Raw genomic sequence first — 26,947 nt, forward strand, 5'->3', positions numbered from 1 at the left:
AAGCCCTGCTGCCTTGGCCGCCTGAAGGGGAGGAGCCCCTGCCGCCTTGGCTGCCAGAAGAGGAGGAGCCCCTGCCGCCTTTACCGTCAGGAGGAGAGGAGCAGGAGCCACCTCTACCTCCACCACCACCACCACCATTGGGAGAAGTGGAGCTCCTGCTGCCGCCTTCATGGCCAGGGGCTCCCCTCCCGCCGTCGGCATCGCTTAGGGTCGCCTGTATCTCCCTTGCATCTCCTAGGGTTGCTGCCGGTCCTGCGTCGCCTCCCGAGGGTCCGCTGCCGTCGCCTCCCGAGGGTCCGCTGCCGTCGCCTCCCGAGGGTCCGCTGCCGTCGCCTCCCGAGGGTCCGCTGCCGTCACCTCCCGAGGGTCCGCTGCCGTCGCCTCCCGAGGGTCCGCTGCCGTCGCCTGGGGTCGCCAGGGATCCTGCTTCACCTGGGGTCCCTACACTGTGGTCGGAGCCCCACGGAGGGGAGCTGCCGGCCATCAAGAAAGGGGGGGAGGTCAGGAGACCAGATCCCCCAGCCGCACTTTCGCGGCAGGAGTTTGGGTGATCAGAGCCCCACGGAGGGGAACTGCTGGCCATGAAGAGGAGGGGGAAGGTCAGGAGACCAGCTCCCCCAGCCGCACTTTCGCGGCAGGAGAGAGTGTGGAGGGAGCCCCGGAAGAGGGAGCTGTCGGCCACAAAGAATTGGGGGGTGCTGGAGATTCCACCATGGCCACCCCCCAGAAGCAACTTGCTTCCCCCTCTCCCAGGACATTGAGACTGAGGGGGGAAGTGGCCGTTGGGGCCATGTGTGCTTCGCACAAGGGGGGGGGATATGTAACAGGGCGAGCAGCCCTGTACATTGTTTATTTATTTTTAGATCGGGGTCTCCCCCTCCGCCCCTGTGCAGAGTGTTTTGTATTATTTATTTAGTTTTATTGTATTATATTTATGACGGCGTAGCGCCGTGTTTTGTTTATTTTTAAAACATGTCCTGGCAGAGGCGAGATCGGTGCTCGTCCTCTGCCAGGTGTAATGAAAAAAACTCGTGCAGAAGGTGGCCATCTCCCGAATTAATTAAGTGATTAATTTAGTTGCTAATCGGGAGATGGTCACCTGAATATAAAAAGCCTGCAGCTCTCCAGTTCAGGGTGGGTGATAGAGACGGAGAGTGAGAGAAGGTTTATTTAAAAACGAAACTAAAGCATAGCATACAGGAACAGTGACAGCGACTGCCCAGCCTGACCTGTATGGTTTATGGTTTATGGTTTATTTATTTTGGATTTTGTGTTCGTGATTTGTTTTTGTTTAACCTTTTATTTTGCTCTGTGAGCGAGTGTTTTCTGTTTGAAATATTTATTTTATTTTTGGTTGATTTAAATAAAACGGCGCCCGCGCCACTGCACAATACCTTTTTGTGTTTTGTTGTGCCTTCTTCTGCCGTGACGTCAGACCCTCAGCCATTCCTGTCACAGGAAGTGTGAGAGAGAGAAGAATATTGTAAAGTGTTGTATTTTTTTTTTTTTTTTTTTTTTTAGCTCATCACAGCACTAAAAGAAAGACTGTGACATAAGAGTATTTTATTTTTCATTCACAATTCTTTTGTAATCCAGGATTGTAAAATAGGGTACAGTATGTTCGTTTGATTTAGACCCAACACTATAATTCCCCCGAAGACCTATAAACACAGCATTTGTTTTCTGTAGGCAGTGATGTAATGATTTTTCTCAAATGTAAAATAAACTCCTAAAAGACTTCATGAATGAAAGATGATAAAATGCCCCGATGAGTTTGGTGTGCAGGATTTGAAGAAGTAGCCATAAATGAGCTGTCTGTCCTATAGTATACAGTATAGAAAACCCTCAGAGACTGCCTGTGAATGCCAGCTACAGTATAGGCTATAGTCTGCAGACACTCATCGAGACAGAGGCAAGGCTTAGCCTACCCACAGAGGAAACAAGTCCCAAGTTACTTTTGGCTTAACTCCCCAATTGTTGTTTTTGAAATATCCTTTTGGAACTGTCATGCTTTGTTATCCTGTTTTAAAGTACAAATACATTATGTTTGGCTGGCTACTACAGAATATGTTGATAATAATACATTTGCTTTGGTACACCACCAACAAAAAAATATATTAAAATAGTGCTATTGAATTGATGTTTTTCCCTGTCTTTGTTATACTATACTTTTACCATGGTTTGCTATATTTTTCATTTGCTTTACCATGCTTTCACTGTGCCGTATTACACTTACTTTTACTATAGGACTATAGGACACTTTTACTATTTTACTATGGGGCTATGTCTTTGTTAGGTATGCAAATCTAAGAAAGTAGCTTTAAAAACTGAAACGGATAAATATAAACACCTATATAAACACCTTTAGGCCTAATAATATAGTGCATTGGAGACACAGGGTGAGTTGTGTTGTGAAGGGCTCTGCTCATGCACTTGCTCCTATGCTGTATCAGTTGTTTTGTGTATAGTGTGTTGTGAAGGGACTGGCTCATACACTTGCTGTAGCATTTGTTTTGTGTATAGTGTAGTGTGAAGGGCTCTGCTCATACACTTGCTCCTATGCTGTAGCAGTTGTTTTGTGTATAGTGTGTTGTGAAGGGACTGGCTCATACACTTGCTGTAGCATTTGTTTTGTGTATAGTGTGTTGTGAAGGGACTGGCTCATACACTTGCTCCTATGCTGTAGCAGTTGTTTCCTCAGTAGTGATGAGTACCTTTCCCACAGCTGCTAGTTATCAGACCGTTTCCCCAAGTGAGTGAGATCCCCTCCTCTTTACAGTAACTTTCGAGGCTGACTGTGCTCTGTGGGGCTCTGAAAAGTGTTCAGCTGTGTTGGTAACAGTTCTGGCACAGTGTATTGCAACAGCACATGCTTGTAGTCACGTCCCTTCAGAACTGGCTGCCTCTGACAGTGTGGCATCCTGAAAGGACTGCCAGCAGCACTGTGTACTGTTATTAGGGTTTCTAATTTAAACACCCTGAAACCCACAAAATGAGACTGGTGTTTATCTTATGAACACCTGAGACTATTTATTTGAAAAAAAGTTTGTTTTTAAACCAGGGTTGTAATGTAAGGTGGCAGATTTTCACGTTTTTTGTTTGTTTTATTTGTCCCATATTGTCTTGACAGTTCAAATGAATCGGCCTTTTCAAGTTCCTCGAGTGTGTCCAGAATGCTTAAGCTTTCTGGAAGAGTTCTGCTCTTTGAAGCAAGGTTTTGAGCTCAGAAAGGTAACTAGAAGGCCAGCAGTCTGGCCTGTCAGAGAGGCTACAGTTCTGAATCCACCCAGTCTTTGTTTTTGAAAAACTCCTCTGATGTCTTGCTTTAATGCTTTTAAATACTTTTTTTATTATCATTAATTGTCTTTAAAAAAAACAGCTGCAAGTACTGTATCCTCTTTGTTACCTGTCTTCAGTTCATTGGGCTGTGTTTTTTTGTGTTGTTTTTAGCAGTGCTTTTTTCTTCGTCTTATTTTAGTTTGTCAGGAAGTGGTTGGATTTCATAGCGTAACTCAGCAGTCCTACACTGAGGCAAGCACACGTGCTGTACATACTGTATAATGTAGGTATGATTAAGACCAATATAATCCTAACAACACACTGCGTAATCCAATAATAACCCTGTGTAGCGCAGTACAGCACATCTGTCTTCTCTGAGTATTCAGTAATAACCCTGTGTAGCGCAGTACAGCACATCTGTCTTCTCTGAGTATTCAATAATAACCCTGTGTAGCGCAGTACAGCACATCTGTCTTCTCTGAGTATTCGTTGTTGTTTTAATGCAATCTTGATGAATTGTATTAAACGTTGGTATGTTTGTGTCAAGCTTTGTTTTAATAAAAATAGTTTTCCAATTGACCTACTGTGCATCAAATGCCTTTAAACAAGAAGAACACAGATACTGCATGAAACTCTTCTATCAAAAACAGCATTTCTTGAGTATAATAACGTATTTGTTTAGGCTCATTACTGGAGAGACTTGCATGGCTGGTTAATTCATTAGATTACTCTACGATTAAGATGTGTTATTATTCATTTTCCAGACAGCAGAATCTAAAAGCCTGACTTAAGGATTGATTCTTGGAAACCAATTCAGTCCATTATCCATGCAGAGCTTGCAAAGTGGAAATAGTTTTCAATATTGCCATATTGATGCTCAAAACTGATGTCTTTTTATTTTACTATTTTTTAAATTACTAGACTGTTGCCCTCTTCCAGAATTACAGGTACCTTTCCAATCCTATCAGATGTGACCCATTTAGATATTTAGACTTTAAATCATTAAAATGAGGCCGTGTGGCCGAGTGGTTAAAGTCCAGGGCTTGTAACCAGGAGATCACTGTTTCAAATCCCACTCCTGCCACTGACTCACTCACTATGTGACCCTGGGCAAGTCACTTAACCTCCTTTTGCTCCATCATGCAGATGAGATGTTAAATCAATGTCCTATTATAAGTGACTGCATATAATGCACAGTCCACAGCCTAATTCTGTAGAGCGCTTTGTGATGGTGGTCCACTATGAAAGGCACAATATAAAAATAAAGATATCATTATTATTATTATTATATTATATAAAATAGAACTCTTTCTCTACCAAGGTTTTGAAAATCAAACATCGGACACTGCACATATTTACATCCTCCACAATTTAGAAACATTGAATAGGTGCTTTTGGGTGTTTCTGTAAAATATTATTATTATTATTAATAATAATAATAATAATAATAATAATAATAATAATAATAATAATAATAATAATAATAATAATAATAATAATAAATACATGTTTATACAGTAGCTGGCCATGCAAAAACCTAAGATAAGAGCCCTTTGATACCTTGGACACATTTTGGCAAAAAATACTTTACTCCCCAACTTGCAACTTGGGAACACAAAGCATTTGAAAATGATCACGCTTGGGTCAAGCTGTACGGTAGGGTACCCTTATAAAATACTGTGTTCTTCCAGTTCAGGTGACCTGTAGTCCATGGAACGATCATGTTCACCAGCCAAACAAAACCTAACCATGACAGCCGTGTTAAATGTTATGTTTTAAGACCGCAGGGTGTGCGTCAGGTTTCTGGACTTGAAGCTCATAGATATCTAGTAATTTAGTGTAATTGGTTGCTTTCTGCGTTGGCTGCCACCACTTTGGAAAACGTTGTATTTACCCTTATTTTTAGATGTGGGACTTGCTGACAGGAACAAAACATGCTGGGAAACTAGCAGCGCACACATTTATATGCTATATCTACCTAGAGAGGCATGATTTCAGAGTATTTGGGAGTTGAACCCTCCTATTATCTTGTCTGTGATCTAAATTAGTAAATAAGGAAAATAAGAAGCCAGGAGGAAACAGAAAGCTGCTGAGGATGGTTGGATTGAACTTCTTGATCACAAGTGCATTGTGGGCTAGGTTTATGAGGGATTCACTGGGGCATGGGGAGGCTCCATATAATGTCCCAGCCAGAATATAATGTAAGTCAATGAGTATAAGCTCCTGATAATATCTCTTTGGTCACACATTGTTCATACCAGTATAACTTTGCCCTGCCTTAAGGTTATCCAGTGTTCAAATACTTTTTGGAGCCACTGTCCCGTATATGTCACTGTGGCAGGGTGCCCCGCCCCTGTGCGTATTTTGTGTTTTGTGTTTTATGTTGTCTGTTATATGTATGTATGTATTGGTGCATGGAGTCTGGGTTAGCACGAGTGATTTAAAATATGTAGTTGTATTTAGGCACAGGGATTGCACAATCACTCCACATGCAGATTAAAGTGGGTATTAGTATGGAAGCACGGGGAGCACAATTAGTTCAGATTAGATTCTAGTTGAATGATTGATTAGCAATTGAGTTTTGGTACAGCTGCATAAAAGATGCAGTGTTTCCTCACTCTGGGTTGGGTGTTCAGTGAGTGGAGAATGGGAGTAGAGAGAGGAGACTGAAAAACAAAGATAATAATTACTACTCGTGCTGGAAGCACCAGCACAGTATTTGTTGTTTTGTATCTGTTTTGTTTGTCTATTTATTTTGGCCATTGCCCCGTGTTGTTTTGTGAAAGTCTTTTGTTTGTTTAAAATCTTTTGTTTTATAAAAAGCTGAGTGATGTAGCGTCTCAGTTTCACCCTGCAGTTGCCTTGTGTGTTGTGGATTCATTTCCTGGCCTGACGTCACCACCAGTCACCCTGGTCACAGTCACACTAGAGTTTTTTGCGTTCTGGTTTTGATATAGTATCATGCAAGGAATGCACGTTATACACAATATGCAACCTAAGACAGCTCAGACTAGAGAATCCTACACAGGGTACAGCAAAAATAAATCTAGCAATAAATCAGAACTGATGATATAGGATGTATCTTGGTTTGTATATTATTGAGCACAACATTGTGAGGATACTGGATATGGAAGAACCTGTTACGTTGGATATATGGGACTTGCATACAGTGGAACGTCGCATATCTGACCTTCACATAACCACCCCGATCAATTAACCGCCTCGCTAAATAAAGAAATAAATATTAAAAGTAGGCTACGAGAGTAATGGCATTGGCAGCAAATGCAGCTTCCGTGATGGAAACAGAAAGAAAGCGTTATAGCAATCAGCTTTTTGGTGCGTTCCCCTTTTAAGAGAGACAGGCTGTGTGCATGTGACAGTCAGCTGCGTGTAGCTGTGACGTTTCAACACACCAGTCGAGAAAGCTTTTTTTTTGTGCAATGTGTTTATGATGGAGAGCACGCTTGCAGATATTGGCAGCGTGTTGTTGTAGCTTTTAAGTGCATTTGAATTAAACAAATCAAGCTTCATAAACGCAATGCTTACCGGCCGTTTATTTAAAATAGCTGAAGCAGTATTCAAACCGAGCTGCTTATCAGCTGTTGGCAATATCAAGAAAAAGCGCAAAGTACCGTGTCAGAGATATTAAGAAAGCAGAACCAGGGAGGCAGGGACTTCTAGAGTTAAGAAAGAAGCCATCAGTTGCAGGTTACTGTACATTTACCGTTTTTGTTTTGTATTTTTTTTTTTAAACTTTGCGTGGAGACGGCTTATAGCAAACCGCATAGCAACACTGTATTTGTTTACATTTGCTTACTTTTAAAGCAAAAAATGTCCCCATGTTTAAAGCAGTTTGTGTGTTGTTTTTGTTCACTAATCTATTTAAGGATGTGTAAGTTGGCAAATCAGACTTTTTCACATATCCTCCTATACCCCAGTCCACAGGGGGTCGGATATGCAACGTTGTACTGTACTTGTGAAGTACTACAGTATAATGTCTGGCTTGTCTCAAGCTGACATCTTTGAACCAAACCTATGAAGGATCATGTGGAGGTGCTTAACCACAAAGGAACTTTTTGATTCCTGCATTGTGTTCACAAACAGATCCATGGTCCAGCACAGCTTCACCTGCTTTGGGAATAATGAAAGAATAAAGGTGAAAGGATCTCTGTTTCACAAGGGTCCTGTATTCCCTGAACAGTACCTGCTGTACCTGATTCACAACACGCTGCCCGGAAGCTCTACAGTACCAGGCCTTGCTGATGCTGTCTCTTACCTTTACAGATTTCCATGGAGAATGATTACCTTGGTCCAAGAAGGATTGAAAGCTTGAAGAAGGAGGATGCTGACTGGCAAAGAAAAGCGCATATGGCAGTCCTGTCCATTCAGGACCTAACTGTCAAGTACTTTGAAATCACAGCCAGGGCACAGAAAGGTAACCAAGAGAGCATGCATTTTCATTGTCCACGCTTTGATGCTGTGCCTTGTGTCTGTCCTGTTGAGAGCATGCATTTTCATTGTCTTCGCTTTGACGTGCTTTGTGTCTGTCCTGTTGAGAGCATGCATTTTCATTGTCTTCGCTTTGACGTGCTTTGTGTCTGTCCTATTGAGAGCATGCATTTTCATTGTCTTCACTTTGATGCTGTGCTTTGTGTCTGTCCTGTTGAGAGCATGCATTTTCATTGTCTTCGCTTTGACGTGCTTTGTGTCTGTCCTGTTGAGAGCATGCATTTTCATTGTCTTCGCTTTGACGTGCTTTGTGTCTGTCCTATTGAGAGCATGCATTTTCATTGTCTTCACTTTGATGCTGTGCTTTGTGTCTGTCCTGTTGAGAGCATGCATTTTCATTGTCTTCGCTTTGACGTGCTTTGTGTCTGTCCTATTGAGAGCATGCATTTTCATTGTCTTCACTTTGATGCTGTGCCTTGTGTCTGTCCTGTTGAGAGCATGCATTTTCATTGTCCACGCTTTGATGCTGTGCTTTGTGTCTGTCCTGTTGAGAGCATGCATTTTCATTGTCTTCGCTTTGACGTGCTTTGTGTCTGTCCTGTTGAGATCATGCATTTTCATTGTCTTCGCTTTGACGTGCTTTGTGTCTGTCCTGTTGAGAGCATGCATTTTCATTGTCCTCGCTTTGATGCTGTGCTTTGTGTCTGTCCTGTTGAGAGCATGCATTTTCATTGTCCTCGCTTTGATGCTGTGCTTTGTGTCTGTCCTGTTGAGAGCATGCATTTTCATTGTCCACGTTTTGATGCTGTGCTTTGTGTCTGTCCTGTTGAGAGCATGCATTTTCATTGTCCACGTTTTGATGCTGTGCTTTGTGTCTGTCCTGTTGAGAGCATGCATTTTCATTGTCCACGTTTTGATGCTGTGCCTTGTGTCTGTCCTGTTGAGAGCATGCATTTTCATTGTCTTCTCTTTGACGTGCTTTGTGTCTGTCCTATTACCAACCAGTGCCTTTTTGTTGTCTCTCCAAGGGGTAAGGTACTGTTTTTAATGTTTGGTTTTTTTTTAGCTTCAGTAGGCCTTTTATAGAATCTGGAAATGATTATGTTCTTGCCTGTAGAAAGCACCTGTTTTCTTTTAAACTCTTTTATTGAGTCGTCTTGTCTGCTTTTTGCACAAGGCTAAATTTAGACTAAAATTAGTAATTTCTTAAATGTCAATTTGCCGAGGCAATTTAATCAAATACACTCCTCAACATAGTGTACAATGAAATTAATTCCCCTTTTATTTTTTATTAGCGAAGGAGAAAATCCCCAAAACACTAGTTGTGTGCAATATTCAGTCCTGATTGTACAAGTGTACAGCAGAGCATTTGAAGACAGCATGTCCAATATCCCCTTCATAGAAGTGTATCTGCACCATCCAGAAATTGAATCCACTTTGAAGGTCTTTAGCAAATATTGATTTTCCTACAGATTTTTTTTTTCCCTTTAGATACCACTCATGATCATTCATTGATAAAATAACTATTACACACTGTGTGGATGACTTTAACCACGTCTTGTTCACTTGCTGTGATGATCAATTGTTTTGTTTTAATATTTAAAATTGATTTATCAGGCAGTAGACTGAAGTTGCAATGCAGCAATAGGCATACCATCTCACTAAGATACACCAATAGCCATACAATAAACATATCATGGCCATCCATGATATTGTGAAGTGCCTGGCGATGCCAGACAGTCTGCTGTTCTCTCTGCTCTATCTCTCTGTCTCTAGTAGTTTAGCTGCTCATATCACCGCCTGTCGCAACGAGGAGCCTACATTATTTCCAGCATTTGAATCACTATCTGTCACAGATCGTTTTAACAACTTAATAAATTGATTTATCAACGTTTTCTGTAGGATTAAAATAATCATGGTAGAGTGTAACATGAGGAATGCTAAAAACACAAAAAGAAATGCAATAGAAATCAAGAAAACATGACTGTGAAATATTAGGCTATATAACCCTGAAGTACAGACCTGATTGCACAGCAGTGCCCTCTGTGTGGATGTTATTGTTTAAACATGACTGGAAGTAGAGTTTGGGAGCTAATTAAATTGTTTGAATTTTAGTGTAAAGCAATCTGAAATGAACATCCTACATAATTTTAGGTACACTGTATATTTAGTTTTAAGGTACATTTTTGGCTTTAATTAACCCTAAAGTTTTTGTAAACCCCCACATTTTGCTGTAGATGCCAGTAGAGGTCATGCATGAGCACCAGATGTCACTGTGGCCCTGTGACAAGAGAATGTGTCTGATGGCATTGTGATGCTGTGTTTCGTAGAGGCCAGTAGAGGGCATGCGTGAGCACCAGATGTCACTGTGGCCCTGTGACAAGAGAATGTGTTTGATGGCATTGTGATGCTGTGTTTCAAGTGTGAATGTGTTTGATGGCATTGCAATGCTGTGTTTCAGTGGTGAAAGTGTTTGATGGCATTGCTATGCTGTGTTTCAGCTGTGAATGTGTTTGATGGCATTGCAATGCTGTGTTTCAGCTGTGAATGTGTTTGATGGCATTGCGATGCTGTGTTTCAGCTGTGAATGTGTTTAATGGCATTGTGATGTTGTGTTTCAGCTGCGAATGTGTTTGATGGCATTGCGATGCTGTGTTTCAGCTGTGAATGTGTTTAATGGCATTGCTATGCTGTGTTTCAGCTGTGTCGGACCGCATGCGGGTCGACCAGAAGAAGTTTGGCAAGGCAGCGTGGGCAGCAGCGGTGGAGCGCATGGAGAAGCTGCAGTACGCTGTGTCCAAGGAGACCCTGCAGCTGATGAGGGGTAAAGAGATCTGCCTGGAGCAGAGGAAACATGCACTGAGAGAAGAGGTGAGACAAGGGCCAGGACCTCCCCCCCGAGTCACACTTTTGTTCTTATTTTTGTTTGTGTGTAAATTTGGTTTTGAGTAAACAAAATACTGCAATACATTCAGTGTTCATCCGGTAGGTCAGGATACCAAAACAGGAAAAATCCCAACTGTGCTCTCATCTTGGACTGCCCTCTTGACGTCCTTTGTAAAAAAGAGCTTTTAAATACAAGCTCTTAGGATGCAGGACCAGGGGGTCGTGTTTAAATACAAGCTCTTAGGATGCAGGACCAGGGGGTCATGTTTAAATACAAGCTCTTAGGATGCAGGACCAGGGGGTCACCACACCACATCAACACAAGGAACTGCTGTTAGCTTATTCTGTCTAATATAAAGGGCATTCTGGAGGGTGAAATGTACCACTGCAGTTATTGAATTCAAAGTGTTAAAATATTTATTTTACACCCCCATTAAAATTCACAGGAGAGACGAGAACATTTTAAACACAGATTCCAAAGCATTAAGTAAGCTTGCCGCAATGCAATGAAATATACAGCATAAGAAAGTTAAAACAGTATCCTGAAAGCTTTTATAATCCAGATGCAGAATCTGCAAGGAGGGGACGAGGCCATGGCTCGCCTGGACCAGCTGGAGTCCAGTTACTATGACATGCAGCTCCAGCTCTATGAGATTCAGGGGGAGATCCTGAAGTGTGAGGAGCTGCTGCTAACCACACAACTAGAGAGCATCAAGAGGCAGATGATAGGTATGGAATGTGCCAACCAAGCAGTGAAGAAATCCTAACTTTCTTATATACTGTATACTAATATAAATCTACTGTATGCTGTTATATGCATTCTTCTTTGTAAGACACTAAGACACTGATTTTTGTATTGTTATTATTTGTGCTATAGTCGTTTTTCTGTAAAGTTACTTAGGTCATTCTAGAGAGAAGTGTCTTGCTCAGAGAACCTGCAGCCCACGAATACATTACAAAACTAGGATCCTGAATGTATCTGTATTTCCACACACCTAAATTATGAATCTGCTCTGCTACCTGTATCACAGCATCTCAACATAGAAGCTCAGTATAATGTTTATTAATATAGTTGTTAATGAAGTACATGTGTAAATTCACAACACTTTTGATTTAGGAGAATAGCATGTTGTGTGGCAGCTGGCTTCCATGACTTGTCTCTCTTCTTGTGCCAGAGATGCAGGATGAGGTGGTGTACTACGACACCTACGAGAGTATAGATGCCATGCAGGACACTGAGCACATGGCAGCATCCGTTCACCTGCAGAAAGAGGATCTGCTCAAACTGCAGCAGAAGGGTCGGCAGCTGGAGGCCAGAAGAGGGCGCATATCTGCCAAGAAAGCCTACCTCAGGAACAAGAAGGTTACATATCTGATTTTCATTGATTTACAAAAATACTTTTACTGAGTGCAGGTGAGCTATTTCACATTGGGGTCCCATGAAATTCTGCCATCATACAGAGGAACACAATGTGGTAAAGGGAAAGGAAGCCTTTGATTCAAGGTTCCTGTATCCATCCCACAGCGACCGCCCTATATTTCACATGAAACCAATGTGAACCTTAGAGACAACTTAACAGAGCTTTAAATGAGTCAGTGCAGGTATCGGGGCTTTTACTGTTAATCTGAATCCAAGCCTACCTCCAGTAGTCTCCATGAAGAATATTGCTGTTTCAATCGGCTCAAAGGGCTCTTTCCTGGTTTTTGAAGGAAGAAATGGTCTGTAACATAAAGCACTGCATTATTTTATCCTAGAGATTTAACCTTGTAAAGCAATGCCGATAACTATCTAAGTACATCTGCAAGCTGATTCTTCAAATCAGAGATTGAACCGCTCCCACAGCCATATGAGAAATCACAGCGGTGACATTTTGCATTGTTGGCGTTGGTGGCAGCAAGCCCTTTTTTTATGAACTGTGAGACAGTGATTAGCTGAATTAGTGTCATTGATGGGGCTGGCATGTGCGTTCTTTTCAGCTGTCTTAACGTGAGGAATCGTTTCATTGTCGTAACGCTGCTGGCTTGGCCAGCCTTGAAGAAAAAAACTTGTCAGTCAGTTAACTGCTTTTTGTCTTTTTTAACAAAACTTAAATGCGAAACATACAGTAAAGTGGCATTTCATATCAATCTTTTGTTATCCTGTCACAGCTGGTGTTTGTCTTCTTTCTTTCTTTCTTTCTTTCTTTCTTTCTTTCTTTCTTTCTTTCTTTCTTTCTTTCCTTTTCAATTTATTTTAAGCCTGTGGGAGCGTTGCCAGCTGTCACTTAGGGGAACCACGCTTTTTAAACAATTGTGTCGTAGTTTTGAACTTGAACGTTTTGAAACTTTTGACCTGTTAATTGAAGTATATAAACATGACCAAAAATATATTCTCTCTGAAAATATATATATATATATATATATATATATATATATATATATATATATATATATATATATATATATATATATATATATATAATATGATATTCAAACAAAGTTATCTATTAATATGTTGTACTTTGTATATGATTAGTACTATATACTATGTGTAAAATAATGTAAGTACAGAGTCAGCTGAGATGGAATCCTATTATTGGGTGGACAGGAAGGTCTTCCAACTAAAAGCATGCAGCGCCTTAGAAAATGAAAATGAGTTTAGGATGGAAGTCTACCTGCAGTAGACTTTTAGTACCAAGTCCTTCTTTCTCCACAGGAGATCTGTATTGTGAACCACAGAGAGAAGATGTGTCAGCGCCAAGGCAGCCAGGAGGACTACACATCCCATCATGCCATGCAACTGGTAAATTCTGTCAACATCATTTTGTACAGCCATAACCCCCGTGTCCCAATATCTTAAACGTATTCAAAGTAATAAAGAGATTGAAGCTAGGTAAATAAAGCAATTCAAATGTACCCCTAATATGTAATAACTCATTGTTTAGGGTCATGTTTCAGATGCCCCTTTTAACTTGGTTTAGTAAGCTTTAATTACATGTATTTGTTTTTTATTTTTTACTAATCAATAAAAGTCAACACACTTACATCACTACTGTCACATTTTGTGGATCCATGAACTCAATATGATTTCTAGTGTTTTGAAACAATATGCTCTGAAATAAATCTTCTAAACTGGAATATGACACCAAACGACGACCTATTATCTGTCTGTCCATCCTAATGACACACATTTTTTTGCATATATCTGTTGAAGTGCCAGTTCAGTTGTGACATGACTTGATTAGGACATTCTTTAGCATGTCAAACTGTCAGTATGCCAAACTTACATATTTACATGCACATGTGGTGGATGGAGGTCATGATAATCTGCTGGCATACTTGTTTACACAGTGAAGTGTTTCATGTCAAAGTCTGTCTACCTGTTTGTATTACCACATGTTGACAGTAGAGCCAGATACAGATTTTTATTTTTGTTCTTGTTTCTATTATTATTATTATTATTATTATTATTATTATTATTATTATTATTATTTATTTCTTAGCAGACGCCCTTATCCAGGGCGACTTACAATTGTTACAAGATATCACATTATTTTTACATACAATTACCCATTTATACAGTTTTTACTGGAGCAATCTAGGTAAAGTACCTTGCTCAAGGGTACAGCAGCAGTGTCCCCTATCAGGGATTGAACCCACGACCCTCCAGTCAAGAGTCCAAAGCCCTAACCACTACTCCACACTGCTGCCCTTCTAGCCCAGCCAGTTTGGTTTTGAGTTTTGTTGTCTTCCCCGTCACAATACACATTTCATACAGTCAAGACTCAAATAAAATATCAGCAAATAACAATCTGTAATCTTCTTATTTTACATCACATACCGTTAACATTACTGTGATTCAGTACAAAATACTGAATACTTATGCATTAGCATTTGTATTACAAATTACAAAAATAAAAATGTAATGAAAATCCGAATTTCATGTATTTTCAATACACGCCTGCCTGTCGGCACACAAAAATTAGCTGTAAAATACAGGACCATTTTTAGACAACGTTAGAATTAAGGTAAATGAGGTAAATACAGTAGATTCACTGCCTTGGTAATGCTTTTTAAATAGGACGCAGGGGTCTTTGCTTGTTCCCAGAAACACACGCTTGCATTTGAACCATGCTGCAGCATTCCTCACAGGTGCATTTCTATTTCTTTAGCAGGAGGAGGATGAGAAAAAGAACATTTGGGTCAGTCAGGAACGACAGCGAACACTGGACAGACTCCGCAGCTTTAAGCAGGTGGGTACTGCTTGATGGATATTTTGGTTGTGATGCAGCCTTTCTCATTTCTGTGTGAAACAGGGAAGAATTCTAACTCCAGTGATTGAAATTATTGTTTGGTAATGTTTGTGTTGCCTTGCAGCGGTACCCAGGTCAGGTCATACTGAAATCAACCAGACTTCGACTAGCAAGGAGGAAAAGCAGCAGCCCCTCGGTTCCCTGTGCCAGCCCGGATCAGGCTCAGTCCCTCTCAGCAAGCGTGCAGACCGACGAGACCGCAGAGGAGAGGGAGGCAGGACTGCCTCGAGCCCCCTGCACCACCCAGCAAGCAGGGGGGCTAGAAAGTGTTTTATTACCTCCTGCTAGCACCGCCTTCCAACCACCCCAGCCTGCCTCGCTGCCCCTCTCCCTACCTTTGCTTACCTGCCCAGCCACAGCTGCTCCACCCCCGCCCCCTCCTCCACCCCCGCCCCCTCCTCCACCCCCCCCCAGCGAGGACCCCCTCTCCGAGAGCGAGGCACAGCCCGGCAGCCCCGTCAGACAGCCCGGAGAACTCGTGACAGAGACTCTGCAAGCCTCCAGCACACTGCCCTCCGCACAGCTCTTTGACAGCAGCCAGCTGGTGAGCGCCAGGAAGAAGCTCAAGAAGACATCTGCCATGGAAGGATCACAGAAAAGAAGTAGTAAGGCTTTAAACTAATACTCATGCTCTTATTATTCTCTGCAGGGGGGTGAACAGCCCTGTGAAAATGGATATAGGGTCATTCTGCATCAGAATGGCCAATGATCCCCACCTCACCTACATCTGCCATACTCCCACCCCCCCATTATAGGCCATAGTTAAAGGCTAATATTTAGAAGAATCTGATACGATGTGGGAAAGATCCACAAATGTAGTCAATTTGGTGTGGAATTACCCTATAGTGAAACTGCTCAAAGGTACTGTACATATTTTGCATTTTTAGTTATATTTTTTAGTTATATTTGTATATAGTTATATCAGCGGTTCTCAAACTTCGCAACAAAAATCGCAGAGGCTAGACTAAACACTACAGAAGTGCATTCCGCTGATTGGCTGACATGGCAAGTTGGTTGCTAGGTAACCAGTTCAGACAAAGGCAGGTAGGACGAGGAACTCTTGGAGTAAAATTGAGTAAAAAGTGTCAATAATAATAATAATAATACATCAATCTAATTGTTTCTTAAACTAAACTCGTTTTTTTAATTGATTAGGTATTCACGACCCACAGTTTGAGAACCGCTGAGTTATATTATGATGAAATGTGTTATAATCATCACATGGAAATCCTGATCAGGTGTTGAAATACATTATATAAATACAATTGCTTTATAAATAAAATTGAGGGGACAATGAAATAGTCTTGGACTTGCTATGAGCAGTGGATCTGGACACACAGAACCTGGTGACTATGTCCTGTTTCTGTACGGGTTAAAAGAGAGTGGCATCTCTGGTATAAGCTTTGGCTTTCTCAGTCAGCTAGCTCTGTTATATACAGTATGTGTGTGTGTAAGTGCGTACTGTATGCCTGCTCTTGTATTGACAGCGAGTTCCCCTATGGATGAGGTGCTGGCTTCTCTGAAACGAGGCAGCTTCCACCTACGCAAGATGGAACAGCGTGCCATGCCCCCTTCCCCGGAGGAAGACGACAGCAACAACATCCTAGCACAGATCCGCAAGGGCGTCCCGCTGAAGAAGGTTCAGCGCGAGGAGCTGCAAGATTCCCTGGGGGAGCTGCCTGACTCTGCTGACCCGCTCACCCGCAGCATTCACGAGGCACTGCGCCGCATCAAGGATGCCTCCCCGGAGTCTGACTCTGAGGACGAGGGCCTGCCCTGCGCCGACTGGGACAGCTAGGACACCCCAGCACTGGGCAGCTTCAACCAATCCCACAATGCTAGGTTAGGCTATTCGCTAACTGACACTAGGCTTTTCATTTTAGTATTTTTTTCCATTGGACAGCCCACCTTAAGATGCAATGTCTTGTTTCCAATTGGCTGATGAAAAGGTAATGATAACCTTGCAATTAGCTCCACTTTCCTATGTACTGAATTCTTGTATTCCAGCTTTGAAATTTTTTTGAGTTGCTCTAAAGCACATCGCCTTTGATACTGACAATCTTCAAATCTCCTGTGGAATACCCAGGGGTTGAAAAACTCACAGCTGGGGCCCCCGAGTGGCACATCCGGTAAAGGCACTCCACGTGGAGTGCAGGATGCGCCCTATAGCATGGAGATCGCAGGTTCGAGTCCTGGCTATTCCACTGCCAACCGTGGACGGGAGTTCCCAGGGGGCGGTACACAATTGGCCGAGCACCGCCCGGGTGGGGAGGGCTTAGGTCGGCCAGTGTCCTCAGCTCGCGGTGTCCTCAGCTCACCGCGCACCAGCGACCCCTGTAGACTGGCTGGGGGCCTACTGGCCTGCCTGTAAGTTGCCCAGATCTGCGTGGTCCTCCGACGCTGTAGCTCTGAGGTAGCTGCATGGTGGGCCTGCAGAGTGAAAAGAAGCAGACAGCTGACGGCACACGTTTCGGAGGACATGTGTGTCGGTCTTCATCTCTCCTGAGTCAGCGCGTGGGTGGCAGCGGTGAGCTGGGTTGAAATAAACAAATAATTGGCCTTTCCAATTGGGGAGAAAATTTGAAAAAATAACTGGCGATTCCAAATTTATAAAAAAATAAATAAAAAAAAAAAAAGTGAAAAAAAAGGAAAAACTCACAGCTGAGACAGGACACAAGCACAAGGACATCATGGGACCCAGGTTCACACAGTAACACTGGCTGAGCAAACTAAAGAAACCAAACGCATGCTTAACATGCTGCTCAGAGGCTGAAGGTCATTTAGTGAAGTGAAAGAGTAGCCTGTGGACTGGATTCAATCTAAATGATTGATGTGTCTTACAATTATAAAGTATAGCTATGGCAGTACGTAAACTTTTATTTCATTAAGTTTGTGGTTCAGGTTTTTGTTGGTGAAAGTGCAGTATGGTCTGTTTGGCATAGTAATGTCTGGTCAATTCCAGTTTGCACCTGTGACTTTTTTCATTTTCACATTGAGTGTATTAGTTTTGGTTCCCCCGCAGAGTAAAGGGAGGTGCGTACAGGATGGAGAGTGTTCCTGTCGGAACACTGCTTCTGGATTGAGATCCATCACAGCTGGGCATTTCATCCTGTCAGGCTTATCGTTCTTTGTGTTCCAGGTAGCAGAGAAAAATAACAGACTTTTAATTATTTTACAAAATCCATATCTGACTCATTTCTTTTAATCTTTTAGGACATATTTGTAGACTATTTGGACAGTGTGTGCAGTTTACCTTATTATGCATATAATATTAAGTATCTTCAACACAGATACATCCACAATTGATTAATTTAGAAACCCCTTATACCAATTGCATATAAAAGCTCAAAGCCTTTTCATAGCATAGTTAAAATCAGAGGATAAGTATATCTGTTCCTGCTTGCTGAAGCATGTGTCCCCAATCCATATAAATAGCTGTCAGACTCTTTTTTTAGGGCATCCAGTGTGAGGTTTGCACATTCAAGCCCCATGTGTTCTGTGTGAAGAACCCCGAACCGCTATTGGGCCCCTGTGCCCTTTTCTCTTTTCATGTGTATGCATGTTCTGGTTAGCTTTTAATAATGATCCAGTGAAGTTTGAATTCGTTCTGCAGATTGCCTACCCCCTGCCTTTTATTGCTGTAAGCCTTTCATGTCTGTGGCTAATATAAAAGGAGTGCAAGTGTCTCTGTATAGCACAAAATAATTGAAGGAACAAGGAAAGTGACATATTTTTGCATGTTATCTCCTAACTGTAAGGAATTCTTTTTTGGGGGGAATGTGTGGAATATTTTGCACTTTTAGTGTGACACGGAATAACCTAAAGAAATATCAACGTATACTCCTAATTTTGTAAAGATAACTTTATTGTATAGTAACTGCTTCTTAGACGTGAATTACAGTCATACCTGCTTATAACAGCCGCCCAAGGGACCTTGTTAAAATGGTGTGTACTGGTCATTTAACATGGCACTATATATCCACAGGGATTCATCAGACTTTATAAATTCCCAGTGTGGGCCCCAGCTTGTGCCCAGTCTTATAGCTGGCTGGGTCTGAAACACAAACAAACAGAACAGCTGTATCCCATTGCATTGGAATGTAGGCATCCTACAGCTTAGCTGGGATTTAAAAGAAAGGTTTCTAGGATCTGTCTACCCACCATAAACATCTGTACAGTTAGAAAGTGCTGTGCTAGTGTTCCTGCAGGCAGACTGCTGACAGTTACTGATTTGTACGAATTGAACCCTTCACACGGCAGACCCTTCAGACTAGAGATAATGCTAACAGGATCAATAGTTGGTGTGTGGAACACGCTAAAGAACTGCTAGCTTTCAAGCTAGGTTCTGATTTTTAGTTTTTTTTAGTTTTTGCTTTTAGCTAACAGAGCCCCGTAGGAGGTTTCCTTAAGAGATCTGTTAATAAGCGGTGACAGAGCAACACACACTACGTGCTTGGAAATAGGTCATATCTGGTCTTATTTATAATTACGGACTGTACAGTATTGTGTAAACATCAGTGTTTTTTGTGTTAGTTTTTAAGTGGCACACAGAGCAGGGTTGTCAAATGTAACTGTTCCTTCGTGAGGACCTCTTCTTGGGATGATATTGGTGACTTCTACCAGTTTCCTCAGTTGTCAATGGAGCGCCACATAGCTCACCGTTCAGGCTTTTCCAGCCATGGAATGAATCAGTTGATCATCCTTTCATATAATTCTGAACAGTATGTTTTAAGCAAAACCTAGCAATAACTGTTGTTATTTTTTATAATTATGAAGTACCTTTTGTACTGTGTCCCTTCTCCATAAGAACATTCCACAGTTGCTTCATGTTGTTGAAGAGAAAGTACTCGCATTGAGATCTTCACTCCGTGGGACCCATTCCAATACTTTATTTTCCCGTCTCCAGCGATCTATTCAGAAGTTTGTGTTTATGTCAGGGATTATTTTGACGTAACAGAAACAGACCCCTCTGGGAGGCTTTGTCATACCCAGGCTAACACTTTTGCACAATACTGTACACAGAGAAACAGCAAGACATATTTGTGACGTGGCAGTAATCATTCCCTTTGCCGTGTTTCAGTTCTGGCTTGATGGCTGTACAGAGCGTTTCTAATGCAGATAAGACAGGTTAGACAGCCCTGTGGGCTTGTCAGCGGAAACTTTGTACACCCCCATGCACTCTGGTACAGCTGGGAGCCTGTCAGCAGATCAGAAGCACAGTGCAGCACATGCAGGATTTGAAATGGCCCAGATTGCAATTAACAAATTTACCATTCTGGAAAATAGAACCAGCACTTTATTTATTTTAATAAATATCACTAATGGATTAGTGTCACATTTTGTTTGTGTTGTGCAGAAAAAAAGACTACCCCTTGATTTACTATTCTTTGCATATGTTTTAAGGGTTAATATTTTTTACATTACAGACAAGATTAATTCAGGTTCTGAAAGCTATGCTGCATCAATTCCAGTGACAGAAATAGCCCAGTTATTCTGCCTGTTTTCCTACTGCACTGTCAGTGCATTCTAATCTGAATCATGTTGCAGAAGATTTGCAGAGTTTGTATCACATGAAGACAAAAAAAAGAGAAGGATGGGTTTGTTTTCAACCCTTTGACATTGAGAAAATAGGCATTAAATGGGTATGGGAGCATACCCAGAGCAGTAAAGGGTTACTATGTTTGAAATAGACAGATATTTTGTGTGTGTATGTGTGTGTGGGTTTTTAGTGAGCTGTTTTTATTTCTATTGTTTAGTTTTTACAAGACGTGTGTTCTTTTGACCAAGTACTTTATGTTGTGTTTTTTTATATAGTATAATTTTAAGTGCTATTCTAATTTTTTGAAATGATTGTTGAGGTTTTGTTTTGTTTCTTTAAGTTGCAGTGTGTTTGTGTTTCGTTTGAGATCCCTTGTGTGAGCAGACTTGCACTCAGACCCTTTGTAGCGCTAACCATTGTTACGAGAGGATCCGGAATTTGAAGGGAACACAGAATAGAACATTCTTGATTTATTTCTTTAGCTCCACCAGCTTTGTTTCCATGTGTGGAGGTTATCTTCCTTCCTAATATACATTTTCCTTCTGTTGGCACTGGCATACCTGGATTTCATGTGTATGGAAGATGTGGTATTAATTCCTATCATTTACAGAATGACAGGGTTTTAAAGACGATGCAGTGACCCCATACGTACAGCAGCTGTATAACTGCATCAGATTGTATCCTGAGAGCTGTAAAACTGCCAGGATTCACACAAGGGGGATTAGGATTACTGAAATGAGAGGACTATGAAACAGAACAGGTTTTACTGAAATAATAACAGGCGAGAATGATTTTATAGAGGTCATGTACAGCAGCGTGCAAATGTATTAGAACACCTCAAGGTTTGCCCTGCTGACCCAGGAGAGTATCAGCAGTGAAGTGCAAGCTTGAGACAGCCACCCATTTTTCATTTGACTACAGATTAGACCTGCACATACAATCTTTACTTCTATTATGATACAAAACAATGGAGATTACAAATGTATTCTAAAACTCTACTGCAAATTCTACCTGAGAGGCAAAGCAGAAAAACAACATGCCATGTCCATTCAGGTTGTTCAGTAAGCATTATTTTGAATGTGTATGTGGAGCGGTTTGACTTACTCCTTATTTTTATGATGTTTTCTCTGTTGCTAATTGATGGGAATTATAGAGTTCCTAAGTCAACTATGCATGGCTTCTGCTGCAAATTTACTTTAATCTCCATTTTCACCAGTGCTGCTAAGAATATTGTTTTCTGCAATATAAATCGGTATTGTAAAGGGATTGGGATGTGGAAGTCTAAAGAGTGAGTTTTCTGAGGTAGCACACAGGAGGATGTTAAATCTCTCTGTATTGCACCCAATTTAACTGAGTTGTATGTGACCAAGCAGCTGAAGCGTGGCTAATAACGTTTCTTACAGTGTTTAATGATCAGCCAAATAACACACTGCTCATCCTCTGACTCTAACGAAGTATCTAGGAGGATTAACTAGGCTGATTTAATAAACAACCCTCTTGTATTTAACACTACTAATGGAGAATCATAGTGACTGTAGCTACTATTTCTTTTAAATATTTCTGTTATATGTTTTACTTTGTGTGTATTACTATCATTTTATGGAAGATAATAACCAGTTCTGGATAACGCAGTTTGAATAAAGTTCTTTGCCAACCTGTATTGTAATCTCACGTTGTTGCACTGATTATGGCAGTATGTGTAATGAAGTAAAGGATTTTAACAATTAACGGCATATGTTTACTGCTCGTAATATAAAATACGTTTTCCAATCTTAATGGGCCAGTCGATTTTTCTTTTTCTGCAGGGGTTTCAGCTGAGAAGTGCATCCTACGGTATATGACGAGAGCAGTGTATGCATGCATTCTGGCAACTCTTTAACTGATTGCTGATAACAGCATGTTGAAGTTTTTCATAAACAAAACTGAATAATGTCACTTATTGCACAAAGTTCTTCCATGGTACAGTGTAGCACATGTGTGGACCTCTTCAGTGCTGGTTTACCCTTATATATCCTGCCATGGACCTTCTTAGTTGGGTAATTCATACACTTCATGTACTGTATTGAGGTTTGTTAAAAGAATATGTTTGTTCTTATTGCTGCCGAAAACACTGTTAACTATGTAACCTGTTTGTTAACCAATTTTTGCTTTTTTGTTAAAATATATTTTATTTGTGTTCTATTTCTGGCCAACACTACAGATTGAACATGCAACATGTACCTGAACCAGTGAACTCTTTTACCTTAAATATCTGGCTTGCCTGGGCACATCATGATCACATTCATGAATCAGTGATTAGCCACTCGCTAGATATGTGCAATATTATTATACTAGAAGTAGAAACATTCATTAATAAATTAAAAAAAACCAAACATTGTATTTAAATGTACATTGTATTGTAAAGGGTTAAAGTTGGACCTTCATGTTGCATTGAGCGATTGCCTAAGATTACATATTTAAGTAACAGATATCATTTTTAAAACTAAGCAAGCATTTATATAGCAATGTCACTGAAATGTAAAATAATTGCTTTTAATTGTTTTTTGCCTTTTATTCTGCCTATTCTTTATTTTACCATTGTAATCCTGATTATTTGCTTTGTATTTTCAAATCTGCATTGTGTCCAAGGTGAATAAAACCTTGTATACCAAGTACTGAAATTGCCTCTTTTTTTTCTGTACGAGTGATGTAACATCGTATTCGCAGTTTTGGTGCTGACGTTAATGATTCACTGGTTTTATTCAATAAAGTATATTTATTTGAACTTGTCCCGTTTCCTCATTATTATGCTGGGTGCATATGCATAGTTGAGACTATTTGTGTTCTGCCCTTACAGCGAGAATGCAAGTGCGACATTAGAATGACATTATGGAGAAAATGGGAGCACATGACTGTACTGCTATAGACTAGGCTTGTGTTATACTGAGGGAGCACATGACTGTACTGCTATAGACTAGGCTTGTGTTATACTGAGGGAGCACATGACTGTACTGCTATAGACTAGGGTGTGTTACACTGAGGGAGCACATGACTGTAATGCTATAGACTAGGCTTGTGTTATACTGAGGGAGCACATGACTGTACTGCTATAGACTAGGGTGCGTTACACTGAGGGAGCACATGACTGTAATGCTATAGACTAGGCTTGTGTTACACTGAGGGAGCACATGACTGTACTGCTATAGACTAGGCTTGTGTTATACTGAGGGAGCACATGACTGTACTGCTATAGACTAGGGTGTGTTACACTGAGGGAGCACATGACTGTACTGCTATAGACTAGGCTTGTGTTACACTGATGGAGCACATGACTGTACTGCTATAGACTAGGCTTGTGTTATACTGAGGGAGCACATGACTGTACTGCTATAGACTAGGCTTGTGTTACACTGAGGGAGCACATGACTGTACTGCTATAGACTAGGGTGTGTTACACTGAGGGAGCACATGACTGTACTGCTATAGACTAGGGTGTGTGACACTGAGGGAGCACATGTCTTGTATTTATCTTTATATAATCTCACTGTTTAAGGGTAATCGATGGCATTGCAAATATTGTGTGTGAGCGCTCAGTTGCTTCACACTTTTTTATTCACACTGTTTGCTGTTAACACACGATGGGGTTTACTTTAATAATCTACAAACTGTGGTATTAACCCTTTAAATGTGTTCTATTATGGATGTACATATAGTACTGTACCCCAGATACACTACCTGTCCCAAGACTTTTCATTTAAAACTGCCATTCAGAATCAACCCAATCTGCATTTTATTTCAATCTAATCTGCAATGTATTTCAGTCTAAAGCTGCAATTTGTATTAAACTAAATATTTGATGTCATTGTTTAAAAGCATACATAGCAGTATAGATGTTTCTGTGTGTTGGACACGCAATGATGGACTATCTGTACTTTATATTGACAAAAAAAAGGTTCCACTGTGAACTTGTGAGCTGATAGCAGGCCGTGCTTCCCAAAAAAGCAATACATGTTGCTGTTTAGAGGTTATTCCATTGTCTCTCTTATCACAGTGTTTGATGCAACACTGCTTCCCATGGTTATAGCACCAAGTCTGAGCTACCAGTGGAGGTCAGACCGACCATTTCAAAGTGGATTTCTCAAGGAATGAGTACTGCACTGACTCGAGTTCTGTTCTTTGTGCTTGGTTCTGGTTTGGAAACTCACTGGATACTTCTAACCAGGTCAGTGATCACTCCTCCACAACAATGAGGATTTGTAACGCTTCAAAAAAGAATTAGGAAGTTCAAGAAAAACAAGACAAAACATTTTTTTTTGTAGAATATTGTCACTGTATTTCAAAATAAAACCTGTGTTTTTAATTTTACAGGACTCCCTTGTTTGAATTGAACAAGTTAAACTAAAGTTGAGACTTTAGACCTCTGCTGTTGATAGGTCAGTAGCTTCACTGCTGACCCTGCTGGTATCTGTTCTTTGCAGTAGCTACGGTCCTCTGAAGACAAGAAAGGGCTCTCAATTCACTGTAGCTTTTCCAGCTGTTGAACTACAGAGAAAGCTGCAAAACCATCTGATCTACCGGGTATAGAAGTCTGGGGAGAAATACAGAATGGGATCACAGCCCATTTGAACTATAAACTTCAGATTACAATTGTGTTTTAAGCACTAGGTATATGAACATTAAAAGTTATTACTCAAACAATATTCCTTTTTAGCATTTCTACATTAATGATTAGAACATCTGAGAGTAAAATCTAAACCCTTAGACCAATCAGACGTTTCACCAAATTAAAAAGGTCGAACCACAAGCCCTTGACTAGTGTCCCCCATTGTTTTTACAACATTATACAGATTTTTTTGGCAATAATAAACTCTGCAAACAGTCCCTAGGAAGCTCATCATGATGCTTCTTCATACCAAAGACATATTTTATAAATATTCTACACAGAAACATATTTGGCAAATCAGTTCTTCTTAATCTTTAAATTGCATCATTTCAAAGTCTTTAATTTCAGATAAGACCAACACAAGCTGCTGGTTTCTGAAAACAGTTCAAAATATTGCCTGGTTTATACACCTTAAAAATACAATCATAATAAATACCCAAGTACCATAAGTTAAAAAAAAGAAAGAAAATATTTAAAAAATAAGTGAAAAGAAGAAAAATATTACAAATTAAGAAAACCAAATAATAACCTCAAATTCACCATTGCAAAAAAAAAACAAAAAAAAAAGTTAAAAACATTTTTAGATTTAACCAAACAGTCCGGTATGACTGAAGTTTACAAGTAGAGTATAAAGTTGTTGAAAAAGATCTAGAAAGAAAAGACAGCGCGGACGGCTTCCTACAGTGTGCAGGGTCACCATTTCTGATCCTTTTCCAGATCACTCGGAAAACAAAGAAGTATGCAATGCCTGATTGCATGATTTCAGTGGTTTCCCGAGGCTCCTCCAGTATTGCTCAGTGTATACAGGGGCTCAGCGCAGGCCTTGCCCTCATATTCAAGCCACATAACCCTTTATTAAATTGAATACTGGGACCCTCCGCCTGGGATACAGGACAAGAGGCTAGGTAGTTCTACAGAGAGGAAAGCCCGTCAGGGTTGTAGTGTAGAAATCTTTCTGCAGACGCCGACTACAGTAACTTGTCTACAAAACCACACCATACAACTTCGGGGTGTTGCACTAAGCATCTTTTGAAAACCAATGACTTCCTTACCTCAAAGATTGTAAGGGAAACCAAAAAATAAATCGAAGGTAAAGTCAGCTGCCATATCTTTTTGTTGGTAAGGTCAATTTTTATGTCTAAACAATAGTGTAAAAATAATACTTATAATAATAAATGAAGAGTGCTCACCATCATGCTTTGTCCTGAGATTGAAGCACAAAGCATGGTGTACCATCTGCTCAAAATGGAAGTGAAACGCACACCACATATTTCTCAATAACATGGAATGCTATAAAAAAGTTTTACCAGCATCATCATTATTGTCGTATTTTATACTTCAAATAATACTTTCTATCTTCCAGGTGGATGAAGAAGGAAGGAAGGAAAGAAGGAAGAACTCCTGTGGGCTCCAGCATGGCGTTCACATTGTAGAGGCGGTCACACTGAAGAACCGCCACGCTTTAGCTGCATTCTGTCAGCTTGGCCAGGCTATCCCGCAGCTCGGTCAGTTCAAAGATTTTGCCGTCTAGGATCTCGAGCAGAGTTTTTAAATTGTTGCGGAAGCTCTCCTGCTCCGTCTGACTGCTCTCCAGCCGCCGCCCCAGCTCTGTCAGCTGCCCCTCCAGGTCTGCGTTCCTCGTTTCTGTTTCCTGCAGGACAGGGGAGGCTCAACATTTACATACTGAGACTCGGGAGTTTTAGCCTGCAGAACTGTCAACAAGCGACAGCATAAAACAGCAAGTCACATGCAGTACATACTTCCAACTACTGCAACTACAATACTTGAGCTACTCTATTAGCATCAGGGAACAAGTAGATCTCCCTGACCTACATCCACTGTATGTATGTGGCGATACAG

At 40.9% G+C, this 26,947-nt stretch overlaps 2 protein-coding genes across 4 annotated transcripts in view; one reads left to right on the plus strand and one right to left on the minus strand.

Moving 5' to 3' along the window:
- LOC117974147 (junction-mediating and -regulatory protein-like) overlaps window positions 1–23,209 on the plus strand; it is a 46,806-nt gene extending 23,597 nt beyond the window's left edge. Inside the window, exons 3-10 of the mRNA XM_058988632.1 lie at window positions 7,564–7,714; window positions 10,430–10,599; window positions 11,178–11,343; window positions 11,790–11,977; window positions 13,310–13,396; window positions 14,766–14,846; window positions 14,971–15,511; window positions 16,394–23,209. Coding sequence (XP_058844615.1) covers window positions 7,564–7,714; window positions 10,430–10,599; window positions 11,178–11,343; window positions 11,790–11,977; window positions 13,310–13,396; window positions 14,766–14,846; window positions 14,971–15,511; window positions 16,394–16,704 — 1,695 coding nt within the window. The 3' untranslated portion in view covers window positions 16,705–23,209. The remainder of the gene's footprint in view (window positions 1–7,563; window positions 7,715–10,429; window positions 10,600–11,177; window positions 11,344–11,789; window positions 11,978–13,309; window positions 13,397–14,765; window positions 14,847–14,970; window positions 15,512–16,393) is intronic.
- A 1,524-nt stretch (window positions 23,210–24,733) lies between these two features.
- Window positions 24,734–26,947, minus strand: part of LOC131697715 (homer protein homolog 1) — a 66,358-nt gene continuing 64,144 nt past the window's right edge. For all 3 annotated transcript variants that reach the window (XM_058988647.1, XM_058988638.1, XM_058988635.1), the window contains one exon: window positions 24,734–26,738. In XM_058988647.1, the coding sequence (XP_058844630.1) occupies window positions 26,550–26,738 (189 nt within the window). In that variant the 3' untranslated portion in view covers window positions 24,734–26,549. The remainder of the gene's footprint in view (window positions 26,739–26,947) is intronic.

Source organism: Acipenser ruthenus, chromosome 2, assembly GCF_902713425.1.
Source record: "Acipenser ruthenus chromosome 2, fAciRut3.2 maternal haplotype, whole genome shotgun sequence".
Taxonomy (NCBI): Eukaryota; Metazoa; Chordata; class Actinopteri; order Acipenseriformes; family Acipenseridae; genus Acipenser; species Acipenser ruthenus.